Source organism: Triticum urartu, chromosome 3A (genome assembly GCF_056163025.1).
Source record: "Triticum urartu cultivar PI428250 chromosome 3A, HENAU_Tu73, whole genome shotgun sequence".
Lineage (NCBI taxonomy): Eukaryota > Viridiplantae > Streptophyta > Magnoliopsida > Poales > Poaceae > Triticum > Triticum urartu.
The window spans coordinates 738037872-738051959 of NC_141875.1; the positions used below are offsets into that span (position 1 = coordinate 738037872).

The window sequence follows — 14088 nt, forward strand, 5'->3', positions numbered from 1 at the left end:
TCAACAAAAGCGGTGGTTTTGGAGTATCCTAGCCACAAATGTGGTGGCTTTTAGCAATTTACTCATTGAACTTCGGGTTGACTTTTTAACTTGGTTGCTGCAATTACATATTTTGTTGTCATGAACTCATGATGCAGATGCATTACCTCGATCGCTTGGCGTTGTTTGAAACAGATCATTCTAGCACTTTGTCTGGTGCAACTGAAGCGCTTAAACGAGTACCCTGCCTCTCCCGGTCACAGGAGGTGCAAAGGTAACATGAAGCGCTGTTGAAATTTGAAATTACAATACCTTTATGTATCATGGCTCCTGATGGGGACAAGCTAGCAAGTATTGTCCAAGTGTTGAAACTGAAATGACGCTTATGTGCACCTCTTATAGGCTGATGTAGTTCATGTTAATAACGCGGTCGTTTCAGCAATTGACATTATGCAAGCAATGGGCTTATCCACTTGCTAATTGCTGCCAAAGCACAAAGGTATAATTCAGAGGCTTTCTTGCAGATTTTGCACTATGCTAGTCGAAATAGTTAAGGAATCACATGGATGTATATAACCACCCGGCATAGTTACTTGTGGTATGTAGTTAGAGTCTACACACCCTGTGGTAACAAAGCTTTCAGCTGTTGCCTCTGAAGAAATGATCACACTGAAGGGATGCAGGAAACTCCTGGATACAGCAGCAGCCCTACAAGTAAAAGCTTGTTTCTTTTTTTCTTCATCACCATTTCTTAGTTAGGAAGGGGTGTTACTTACATAATCTATATCATCTTGCGACAGAAAGACAGACTGATTAGAAGAGATGTTGGTTGGTTCTGTACATACACAGGTGCAGTAATCACTAGAGTTACTAAGCTCCCAGGAATTGAAGCCCTGGGAGCAATCTGGTGATTTTTTTGGTGGTGGTCCCCGCACGTCAGTGTAAGGCCTCGGTGTGAATTCCTCCTGCCGGTGCAAGCAACCGACGTTTCCTGCTAAAAAACGCAACCGGTGTTTCCCATCGATCTGGTCAAAGTCCTCACGCCCCTGCCTGTTCGCTGCTCACATTCTGCTCTGCGTTGAGAGAGAGAAAGAAAGAAAGAAAGAAAGAAAGAGAGGGAGAGGGAGAGGGGAGGGAGGGAAAGAAAGATGAATGATCTGGGGGAGGTGATGAGGGATTCGGTGGTCGTTGGAGAGGGGGTAACGGCTTTGAGGTGGCATGCCGCCATTCTGTCCATGCTCTGTCACCGATGTGGGACCACCGCTTGTATGGTTGATGGAAGGGAGTCTCTCTCCTTGCCTTGTTCCAAGTGATCGGCGAGACGGCCTGCACGTCTTTTGTGTTTATCGTGGTCACCACACGCCCTCTTCCTGCCCCCTGCTGCTCTTCCTGTAGTTCTGCTTTCTTGTGCCCTCCTGCGCCAACACGGAAAGAGATCGAGGAGGTTGTGACGAGGACAAAATCATTGCTTATGTTTATATGCACGAGTAAATAATGTAGTTTCGACGAGTACAAAGAGATCGTGGAGAGACAAACGGCGCGGCAACGCGTGCGCACACTTCTAGTCGAGCTAAGGATACAATCCGTACACCAAATAAAGCAACAAGATAGATAAGTGGCACGTCCGTACCCTGTGTCTGCACGCTTTACTGGCACGCCCAATGGCTGGCAGAGAAGACAAGGTGAGGCGCTGCCCATTGGTGCACGTCCTCTGCGCGGCTTCATCCATGTCGTGCAGTGGAAGCAGCTGTGGGCCAGTATACTCCTCCAGGGACAGGGAGGCCACCGCTTTTGCATTACAGAAGAGGGAAACCAGTACAAGGGAATTACAGGGCCACAAAGGAAAACACAAAACCCTCAGCATACACACAGCTAACAGCCACAATCACGAGCTGTGGACATTACTCGTCCAAAGCCGACTTTAAAGCAACTCCAACCTGCCGACCCAAACGGACATCAATTTTGTCCGCTTTTCGTCCATTTGGGTCAGCCCAGCAGACACACATGTCCGCTTTCGCGTTTCAGTCGGCGCTTGCATCCAAAACTGGCCCTACCTATTTTTTGACGTCGTGCGAAAAAATAAATAACGCAAATATTTAAAAATAAAAAAAACGTTAATTTAACATAAATGCCGGCTACAAAGGCCGGCCAGAGTCCATGAGTCCACATTACATTAAATAACTACATTTAATAAAAACTACAAACTAGGAAGAGGTGCGCTACCCTAGGCGTCCTTGTCGTCGTCATCGGGGCTGGTAAGGTCGATGAGCGTCGGAGCCGGGCCGGCCTAGGGGAACACCGTCCCCCAGGTTGTGGCGACGTCCTCCTGAACCAGCGCGATCCTAGCCGGCTGGGCAGCGCGGGCATGATGCTCCTCTTCCTCTGCCTCGTGCCGCTCCTCGTCGCGGTTGCACTGCTTGAGCCACTCGCCCTCGCAGCAGGCTCGCCAGCCAGCGCCGCCGCCGGAGCTCGAGGTACATCTTCTCCCGCGCCGGCGTCGTCCCATACCAGATGGGTGGCACGCTGAACCACTCACGCACCATCCCGTCCCATGTGTACCGCTCGGTCTTGATGGGGGACGGTGGCATCAGCGGCGACATGATGCAGTCGCCGGGAGCGGAGAGCGCGATGGCCTCCGATAGGCGTGCCTGGTACACCGCCTCCTCCGCCACCTTGTGCCGCTCTTCCTCCTCGCTTTTATGGAGGGCAACCACCAACGGCGCCTGGTAGGCGGCCTCCTCCTCCACACGTGCTCGACGCCGAGCCGGTGCTGCTCCTCGTGCTCGAGGGCGAACTAGACCTCCCAATCGGGAAGTCTGCTTCGTGACGGGGTTGAGGCGCTGTCGGCGTCACCTACTGCCGTCGGCACAGCACCTCAACCGAGTGCGCCCGCGTCGTCCGCGGCACCGCCAACACTGGGATCCAATCCGGATCCAAATGCCAGTGATGTGGCATGGTGACGTCGGGGTGTGGGATGGGGACGGGGTGCTCTCAATGCCACCTCGCCTGGTGCACTGGGACACTTATTTGTTGCCTCGTCAGGCAGGCGGTCGCCGAAAGAGGCGGGGGGAGCGCACGCGAAAGGCAAGTCGAGGCCTAGCCCTTATTCTTGCCGGCGAAGAAGCCCATGGTGGCGCGTGGAATGGTGGCTAGGGTTGTCTCCTAAGGGGGAGCAGAAGTGTGGCTAGGTGGGGACGGGAGGTTGGAAGAGGATGAGGATGCCACCCCCCCCCCACACACTCGGATTAAAAAAGGTCGCCCATCGTCGCTGACGCGTGGGCCCATGCTCTGCGGTCACCATTAATAAAGACGCGGGAGGTAGTTGACTGGCCGCCATGCGGGGACGTGGCGGACAACGAGAGGACGCGTGGCGTGTTCGTCTTGCGTCCACGCCGACGCATTTCAGGCCTAAATTTGGGCAGGAAATGGGTCTGTGCGGACGCGAAATAGACGCCTTTTGAGAATGGGTCGACGCGTTGGGCTAGCACTTTTGTCCACAACGACCCAAACGGATGGCGGCGGATGAAATGGGTCACCGCGTTGGAGTTGCTCTTAGCATCCGGATGTCATCTCTGACCAGCCCAGCATGGGTTTTAGTGTTAAGCACTCACACACGGGTGGCGGGTATGGAAGAAGAAGGTGGTGGACAGTGCTTGAGGTCGTCGTCTACCTCATACCAGATCAGTTTACCATGTCCCTACTGTGTCCTCTTTGGCTCATGTGGTGTTGGTTTCTCTGTCGGTTAGGTGGTCGGTTCTTCAGTGTTGTTTGTCGCTCAGTCTGTTGTGTCGGTTTCTCTGACCTGCGAGTCATCCTTGGTTTCCCAATGGCTAAACCTTGCCGTTTTTCAAAGAAATGTTGGTGAGAAATACCGTTTTGTTGTCCCTGCTGATGGTTTGATGTGATGCTGCAATGCACCATGCCTATGGCAAAAAAAGGCCATTGCCGTTGCAGATGCCATGAATCATCTCTAGAGAGATGGAATCAAGGCATAAGATTTGAGTGGAACACAAGAAGAGTATAATAGTTTCTCCCAAGTTTGAAACAAATTGAAGAATTGTAGTAATATTTTGTACCAATGAGTTAACAAAACGAGTAGTCGGTCAAACAATGTTGATTACATATTGCAAAGTATTATTAGAAAGCATAACCATAAGTTGAATTGTTGAGGTCACACCATATCAAGGAGGTCTGAGTTGAAAGCTTTACCCAACCGTAATCTGAGCTTCCAAACTGGCCATTCGCCCAACAGTTTCGTGAGAATAGGCAACAAAGCCACCACAAGACAAATTGCAATAGCCAACCAATGAAGATGTGGAGCCAGCACCGTGTACAAACCAGTTGAAAAAGCCGTAGTTGTTGCCACGTATGCAAACCACATGAGCTTCTTAGTGGCGGATATGTAATAAATCAGGAACTCATAATCTCCCCACCTTGCTATGATGCATATGAAGGCGACAGCAAACGAGGAGCACATTGCTAAGACGTCAGAAATCAAGAATGTCTGAAATGCAAACTTCCTAGACATGATGGGAAGTCCCTCACTTCCGGCGTCATTGCTGTATCCTCCTGGCAGGGTGAAGGCAGTGGCAAAGGTGACTGTCGTGATGAGGATCGCCACTAGCGAAGTGTTACTTGTGTATGTTTGAGTTAGTGACTTCGCTTCCTTCCTTAATTCCAAGGTCGCTTTGTGTTTGGTATGCGTGTGAAGATTATAAAGAGTGTTGGCATCTCGGGGATCAGCTCTCACCATAAGCATGCTCACTTCATTCTGCATATATTCAAAGAAGGCGAAGATGGAGATCATAGTGTAATAACAGAGCTTAGCAATTCTATTACATGGATCTATAGTATTGAGAAAAGGTGAACAAAAATTAAATTTGAGCATATATTTAAACTGATAAGCAAAGTGGCTGACAATATTGGAAATAGGGAAGTACAAATATGTTACTCCCTTTGTTCCATAATGTAGTACATATAGATTTTTTGAAAAGTCAAGCATCACAAACTTTGACCAAATTTATCAAGAAAAACATTTACATCTAGAATGCTAACACTATATCATTAGATTCGTTACAAAATGAACTTTCATTCTTTATATATTTTGTATGTAGATATAAATAGTTATCTGTAAAACTTGGTCAAAGTTTTCAAAGTTGGACTTTTAATAAAATCTATACGCACTACATTATGGTACATTCAGGAACGGAGGGAGTATATAAATTTATAAACAAAATTTCAATTTTTAATATAAAGTTTTCTATATCACTATTAGACTTAGAACAGAGCCAAATAGTGGACTAGAAAAACATTTGTATGTTGCGGCATTGATGGTTCTATGGTGAGTTGCTTTCAGCACAATACAGTAAAGTAGTTTCTTTTTTCTTATTTGTAACCGTGCGTGTGTATTGATAATATACATACCCAGTTTAAAGTCTTGGCATGATCAATGACGTGAGCTAATACCCAAGCTGGTGTAACACCTTTGTTATCAAGCACAGTTGTGTCTATATCATCGTGACACAGCAAAGCAACAACCATTTTAGGATTGAACTTCTCTACTGCCAAATGCAGAGCAGTTTTCCCGTTGGAGTCTTGCATGTTAATGAGTTTCCGAAGTTGTGGGGTCCTCAAAATGAATTCTGTGAACTCCACTTGATCATCGTATACAGCTACATGGAGGGATGTCCAACAGGCATCTTGTGTTGAACGGTAAGGAGTATCAGGACAGTGTTTAAGAAGCTCTTGAGCAACATCGAGGTGACCTTCATATGCAGCACAACTAAGGAAAGGATTACCGTTACTTGGCACCTCATACCCTAAAGAGCAATCATGTTCCAGCAATACTCGTGCCACGTCAACCAGGCCACGGTATACAGCTGAACTTAGTGGAGTACACCCATTGTTATCGGCTTCTTTGGCCAGCCCAGGACGTGTTTCCATAATTCTCTTAGCCAAACCTGAAAAGAAATCAGTACATGAACAACGGTTAATTAGCAAAGGGATGGTGATAGTCCTTGTGAGGACTAGTAACGGTATATTAAAATAGTTCTAGAACATCAATGTACCGTGCGCTAGATAATACCGTAGATTCAAATTCTTTTTCCCGGTTGTAAACTAATAGAGCAACAAAAAAAATTTCGAAAAGGAATAGAGCAACAAAATACCAAGAGTAAACAATAATTCGGCATCTCGTTGTACTATAGAGATGAGCAGGCAACCATGCTACGAAACCACATGCACCCACACAGCGGTTGTAGGGCATCAATGGACAATTGCTACAGTCCCAAACTCGGGAAATATATACATGCACACACTGGTTCTCACCTGCGTTTCCATTTTTCACAGCAGCCTGCAAAGTGTTCTGGCCCCATGGTCCCATATGAGCAGAATCAGGAATTTCAAGTAAATTCTCTGAAATATCAGTAAAATTCCTCATCGCTGCGATATACATGGGTGACTCGTTCATTCTATTCACATGTGTCGACAGAGCCGGCTCTGCTTCTATCAGCTCCAGCGCAAGCTTCCTGTGGCCACTGCGAATGGCATGGTGCAGTGCATTGCAGCCATCAATGTCTTTTTCCAAGATTGCCTTGCTCAATCGCCGTTCACGGTACAATCGGAGTAGAACGGAAGCCAAGATGACAAATCCACTTTTCACCGCCGCGAGAAGTGGCGTCTCTCGATCCAAGTTTACTGTAGTGAGAAGAGACGCCTCCAGGGCCACCACATCCGTGCAAAATGCCTCATGGCCATGGATGGACGATATGTGAAGACAGGTGTTCCCAGCTGGAGTTGTTCTAAGAAGCATGCTTGGATTCTGCAATTCCATGGCCTTCATTAATGCGGAATCCCCGGATGTGGCTGCTTCCAGGAGGTGTTGGTCCATCCATAGCTCTTCACGTCGTCCTTCCAATGAACTAGTTGTTGATGTATTATCTGCCATCTATATTCTGATTTAACTGCAGGAGGAGAAAAATGGGAACAAATGCAATGATGGGTAAATGAGTAGCCGCTAGTTTTGAAGAGGAAATCTGTAAATCATGCCAACATTAATTCTACTTGCAATAAGGTTCCGCAAAATTATTCAAAATGGTAGCAACAGAAAACGGGGTAGTTATAGCAAATTTAAGAACAAATTAACTCGATGAAATACTAAGTAACGCACTTGGCTACAAACGAAAGTGAATGGGGTACTCCAATGGAGAAGAGAAATGCTAGCAAGCTAGCTAGATTAGGTGCTGCTTAATTCTCTTCCAATGGGGATATCTATGCTTATAATATAGTGAAAAATAACCAATGACCTACTAGCTTTATTGACCGTAAATGCACGCGTATGTTAAGAACACCCGACACGGAGAAGCTAGCTGCTAGTAGGAGCACAGTAATCCATAGCCTGACCACTTTGTGCAAAATTGAGACAAAATTGGGATGCCCACTGATCCGGGCCTAGCATCATGACTAATGGGTAGGGGGAGGAGGGTGGAGGCGGCGGCGGTTCAATGCGAGGTCGTGGCAAACTGTCAATGGCGTTTGTGGGGCTCAAGTCAAGGGGGGCGCAGGAAAATTCCGTAAAAATCAAACTAATAACAGAAGAAGATTCCCTAAACAACAAACTAGCAAGCAACGGAAGAAACGAGCCAATTACAGTCAAAATGAAACAAAACAACATCCTTTGGCATGATTAATCTCGTCGACGTAGAAGTGCACACCTCGCTCAGACAACCGCAGAGAGAACGAACGTAGTCGCACAATGAAGAGAACAGCTAGCAGGCATACTAGCGTTCCATACAAGCCGATGGCAACAACTTAAGGAGTGGGAAGTCAACGCACCAATTCAGTTTGAGTTAATTTGTGCATGTATCATTTCATTAGGCATGTAATGGGGAACTTCTAATCAATATAAAACTTGACCTGACCTGTAATGAATATTAGTTGTCTTAGATCGGTGTCGGAAGGATGAGCTACAAGATTAAGATGTTGCCTTCTGATCAGAAATATAGCCCATTCTGTTTGGCTAGTGTCTCCACAATCAGAATTGAGGCATGATGGGGTCGACTGCTAACTAGAGACTAAGAATATTAACTGATGATATTAATTAGCTACGCCCCCATTTCCACATCTTGCCTAAACACATTACTGGGGCGAAAGCTAGCTGCATTTATAAAGTCTACACAACCCTTCGGTATTACTAGCTTAATTTGTCTAGACATTCGTGCATATAGATCATTTGATATTCGTCGTCTGATGGCACCTTTAAGGACACGGCACGCCTTTGACAGCTATCGAGATCCACAACTGATCCAATAAAATAACTTGGCCTGATCAGACTGTGTTTGGTTTTCAAAGAGAAGGGGCTTTGGCCCTTTTCATCTACCAAAAAACTGACCTGCTGCATACTAGTAAACAACACCCAACATGGATCGAGGAGCTGCCAGTACATCGATCCACAAAAATTAGTACACGCCCCAGCCTGTCCACTTCTGCATGCAGAGTTGAGACAAAATTTGGGCGCCCACTGAACTAACGACAAAAGATTAATTACTCAATCATTTAGTAATTATAAGATGATTTATGTAGTATTCACTCTGTAAACTAATATAAGACATTTTAGATCACTATCTTAGTACTATTACTACCTCCGTCCTGGTTTATTAGTCCCCATTGTATTTTGTGTCAAATTTTGACCATAATTTTAACTAACAAAATGTTCATGCACGTCACCAAAAATTATATCATTGAAAACTATGTTCAAATACGAATCCAAAGATATAATTTTTGTTGACATGCACTAACATTTTGTCAGTTAAATATTTGGTCAAAATTCAACACAAATTACAAAGGGACCAATAAACCAGGAGAGAGGTAGTATTAGTTTACATAGGGAGTAGTTGATTAGCACGTTGATAGCATCTTTAGTAAACAGTAAAGTTGACCTGATCCAGAGTTCCAGACTCAGTGAAACGCGGTCATGGTCTAGTACTTAAAAAAATATACAAGAGTAATGTCCAAGTTTTGTGTACCCATTCAGTAAGCTACTGATACGCATTACCGTTGTAGCACTCAATTTTTGGCAAGTAACAGTCGATTCACCATAATTAGGATGGAACCTTGAGTGTCACCGCACGCTGTTAAGATCCGGAATGAAAACCTTGATGACCTGCTTGATCAGACTGTCTTTCATTTTCAATGAGCTAGGATGGGAACATGGGCTTTGGCCCTTAATGTCCTAGTATATGTATGATTCATTATAAAAACTTATCCCTCAAAGATCAATTTTGCAACTAACTAGTTGGGTTTAGCTAGATCCAATCAATTAATGAACAGCAACCCTTCGAATAAAGAAACCAGGTGCAGATAATGACCTGTTGAGTAGCTGAATGGTAACATGCAGTAACATGTTCAAACCAACTATTTTGGGTTTCCTTTTCCTTTTTTGAGATGCTATTTTGGATTGGCTGTTGTATATACTCTACTTGACCTCGGTCGAATGAGTCTGTTTAACTCAGTAGGCGCCTACATGGTCATTGCAAAACAGATATACTACTATAGCACTTTAGAATGTAAAACATGGAATATGAAGGAGTCGCCTTCCGCATGGACAGAGGAGAATAGAATACAGGATTCAAGTTTGAACTATCAATAATACAATTACTTTGATGGAAAAACTAGATGATAAACTTTCACCTTGTACTGCAGAGTTTGGCCGCGGCAGTGGGGGGCGCTACATATATAGCCAGCGGATGTGGATCGGTGGGAAAGGAGCCGGTGGGTACCGGAGCAAGAACATCCGGTGTGGTAGATGTGAGTATGGGCAGCGTGAAGGTGGATCTGGTGTCTTCTTTTCTGAAGTTGGGTGAGCATTTTGCATGTTTGGATTGCGGTTTTTGTGATTTTCTTAATGTGATTTATGTGCTCTTGCATTTGATGCATGAAGTTGTGATGTTTTTCATCCATTTGTCTTGGACTTGGGTCCATTGCCAGCAACGTTCAAGGTGTGAAGCGGAATTGCTGTCCAAAATACTTCTCTTCTAAGTTCTAACCATGTTCTCTAAAAGACTAAATCAAACAAGGCAATGCAGTTACATATATAAAGCAAGCAAACAAAGTTAAGTTTTATCATTCCATTTCCGCTACCTGTGCATTTCGTTTTGTTGTTGTTTCCATTGTGATTTTTGAATCTAAACATCTAAGTTAGACTAGACCACTGTGTCTCACATGAGACGCAAGAAAATGTCGTTAAATCAAACTCGCAATGGAAGAAACAAGGTAGGTATAACAAGAAAAATGGGCATAAATATGGTGAAATAGCCGGTACTCACCTCACACAATAGCAGAGAGACATAGTGGCAAAGATGAAGAGATCCAGCAGCCCGCTCACTAATGTTCGATGGAGAAGGCGAGCAGAGGGACTAATGGAGCGCTGGGAGTCATCAAGTTGATTAGCCATGTAATGGAGCATTAAACTAATGACCCCTTACATTGGCCTCCGCACTTGATTCGGTAATGTCCTTGACCAGCTGCTCAGGATCCAAGTCCTCGATTTTGTATCGTACTCCCTTCGTCCGGAAATACTTGTCGTAGAAATAGATACAAATGGATGTATCTAGAACTAAAATACATCTAGATACATCCATTCCTCGGACAAGTATTTCTAGACGAGGGAGTATTTCGCTTTTTGGTACTATTATATATGGGATCCCATGGATCTACTTCTAATAGTGATACGATACATAACTCTGGCTCAATTGATCTACCGGTTCGCCCTCAACAACTCGATTATAGAGAGGAATTATGTAGCAGCAAGAATTGGGGATTGAGGAATAGAGCCTGGGATGGGGAGGGAGATACACGCCCAATGGCGGCCAAAAGGTTTGGTGATCCAATGATACCCTAGCACTCCACTCACTCACTACATATACGGTCTTCACTTGCTCCAGGCTGGGCCAATGTAGCGGCTGTTGGGCCTTCTCTCCCGTTTGGGCTGGGCTGGAGTTGAGTTAACGCCTGTCTTTGCGCCAATGAAGCTGGGAACCCGGACCAGTGAACCAGCACTTCCTCGACTTGACGCGTCCCACATTGCATGACGCGACGCTGCACGATCTCCTCAGGTACCTGGAACTGCAGGAAGTCATCGTCGAGAGTAGGCAACTCTGGCATGATCGCGGTCTTGGGAGGAACAGCAGCCCGGAGCTGAGAGACATGCACCACCGGGTGAATCCTTGCGTGCTCCGGTAAGTCAAGCTTGTAAGCCACTTCCCCGACACGCTGCAACACCTGAAAAGGTCCTAAGTAGCGGAAGGAAAGTTTATGGTTAGCTCGAGTTGCCACCGAAGATTGGGCGTATGGCTGCAACTTCAGGTAGACCCAATCGTGGACTGCAAACACTCTATCAGACCAGTGTTTGTCCGCATTTTCCTTCATCCATTGGCGAGCCCGATTCAGGTGTTGTCGCAGAAGGGCCACCATTGTTGCTCGGTCCTGCGTCCATTGCGCCAAATTTGTCACAGTAGCATCGGCCACATTGGAGATACCAAAGAATCTTGGCTTGTGTCCATAGAACACCTCAAACGGAGTTGATTTGAGCGCGGAATGGTATGACGTATTGTACCAGAACTCTGCCAAGGATATCCAGTCCATCCATTTGCGAGGGCAATTGTGGACGAAACATCGCAAGTAAAGCTCCATGCATTGGTTGACTCGCTCTGTGGTGCCATCTGTCTAAGGATGCCGAGCAGAGGAGATATTCAATTTGATATGAGAGAGTTTAGCAAGCTCCTGCCATACCTTGCTGGTGAAAATCTGGTCCCTATCCAAGACCATTTTATCTAGAGGCCCATGCAATTTGAAGACATAGTCCATGTAAGCCTTCGCTACTTGGAAAGCTGAAAATGGATGTCGAAGTGGTATGAAATGTGCATAACGTGTGAGATTATCCACAACAACCAGAATTGAATTGAACCCTCTTGATGTAGGGAATCCCTCCACAAAGTCAAGAGTGACCATCTCACATGCTTCCCCGGGCACCGGCAGTGGTTGTAGCAATCCTGGGTACTTAACATGCTCTGGTTTAGCTTGTTTGCACACATAACACTGTTTCACAAATGCCTTGATGGTTTGCTTCAATTGCGGCCAAGCAAAATTCTGACGGACACGACTGTAGGTTTCTTGGACTCCAGAGTGCCCCCCAATTGCTCCTGAGTGCAGTTCTTCCAACACCTTTTTCTGGACAGCAGGGTTGTTGCCAATCCACACTCGCCCCTTGTAGCGAATCAGACCATCCTGGATGCGGAAGGGTCCTTCTGCTGGCTCTTGGACTGCTGCATCTGCCAAGATTTTAGAGCACTGTTGGTCTTGAGCATAGCCAGTTTTCACTTCTTCCAACCATCGAGGTACACAGACAGAGATCGCATTTGCTGTAGCTTCAGGGTGCCGAGATAAAGCATCAGCCGCTTGGTTTGCAGACCCCTTGCGGTACTCAATCCGGTATTGCAGACCTAACAATTTCGTCAACGCCTTATGTTGCCAAGGGGTTGTCAGTCTTTGTTCATCGAGGCAAGACAAACTGCGGTGATCTGTTCGGATAATAAATTCTGTTGCCATCAGGTAGGGTCTCCAATGTTCCACAGCCATTAGCACAACCAAGCTCTCATTTTCATATGTCGAGAGAGTACGGAGTTTGGGACCCAAGGCTTGGCTCAAGAATGCGATTGGATGCTGATCTTCCATCAGTATGGCACCGATCCCCTGGTCTGATGCATCCGTTTTCACCACGAATGGCTTGGAGAAATTGGGCATTGCCAAAAACTGGTGCGCTGGTTAGTACCCCTTTTAGTGCCTGGATGGATTCCTCATGCTGCGGTGTCCATCGAAACACCACTCCCTTCATCAGCAATTCGGTCAGAGGTCGACTAATGATGCCAAAATGACGAACAAATTTCCGGTAATATCCCGCCAGACCCAGGAATTGTCGCACTTCCTTAGTTGACTGAGGGCTAGGCCATTTCTGCACTTTGTCAATATTTGTTGGATCAGTCTGCACCCCCTCTGCACTAACGACATGGCCCAAGTATGTACGCTGATTGCGCGCAAATGCACACTTGCTCAGTTTGACCTTCATTTGATTCTCCGTGAGCAGCTGGAATACCAACAACAGTACATGCCCTTCCAGTGTTATACTATGCACCAGAATGTCATCGATGAACACGAGAACCCTGTGGCGGAGAAGAGGTGCAAGCACAATGTTCATTCCACCCTGGAATGTGCTAAGTCCCCCGGTCACCCCATAAGGCATCACTTTGAACTCAAAGTGACCGTGGTGTGTCTGGAATGCAGTTTTAGCTTCATCCGATGGCCTCATCCGAATATGGTGATAACCCGATCTCAAGTCCAAACCGGTGAACCATTTGGATCTATGCAACTCATCAAGCAATTCATTGATGATCGGCAAAGGGTACCGATTCTTTATAGTTATCGCATTCAAGTGTCGGTAATCTATGCAGAAGTGCCATTCTCCGTCTTTCTTCTGAACCAGGGGAACTGGAGATGAAAAGGGGCTGCGACTAATTTGAATGATACCCTGAGTTAGCATGTCTGCCACTTGTCTCTTGATCTCGTCTTTCTGCGCTGGACTGTATCGGTAAGGCCGGATGTTGACTGGTGCAGCTCCGGGCAGCAGATCAATAGCATGATCAAAAGGACGGGAAGGAGGTAATCCTTTAGGCTCATCAAACAAAGAAGCAAATTCCTTGAGCAAAGCGCCTACTACTATAAGTATTCCAGCCGCTTCAACATCAGCCTTGATTGCACATAGTTGCACTAGACATCTTACTGACTCTTGTATTTGCATAAGCTGCAGTTGGACTGTCAAAATGGCTAGGCACTCGGTCGCCACTGCTGATACTCCATGCAACTGAACAAACTTTCCCTGATGCTTGAACACCATTGAGGGAGTCCTGGATTAGGGGGTTTCCGGATGGCCGGACTATACCTTCAGCCGGACTCCTGGACTATGAAGATACGAGATTGAAGACTTCGTCCCGTGTCCGGAAGGGACTTTCCTTGGCGTGGAAGGCAAGCTTGGCGATACGGATATGCAGATCTCCTACC

General features: G+C 46.1%; 1 protein-coding gene across 2 annotated transcripts; it reads right to left on the minus strand.

The window, feature by feature from the left end:
- Positions 1-4078: 4078 nt before the first annotated feature.
- On the minus strand, positions 4079-10427 carry LOC125546412 (protein ACCELERATED CELL DEATH 6-like). 2 transcript variants are annotated; one of them, XM_087514423.1, is made up of 4 exons: positions 10302-10427; positions 6307-6941; positions 5404-5939; positions 4079-4750 (listed from the first exon to the last, which is right to left on the minus strand). In XM_087514423.1, exons 2-4 carry the CDS (start codon positions 6923-6925, stop codon positions 4151-4153), a joined length of 1755 nt encoding a protein of 584 aa, XP_087370549.1. In that variant the 5' UTR covers positions 6926-6941; positions 10302-10427; the 3' UTR covers positions 4079-4150. The 2 variants fall into 2 exon arrangements, with proteins under 2 accessions (XP_087370549.1, XP_087370550.1); XM_087514424.1 differs by lacking the exon at positions 10302-10427 and adding an exon at positions 7692-8052.
- Positions 10428-14088: the final 3661 nt, after the last annotated feature.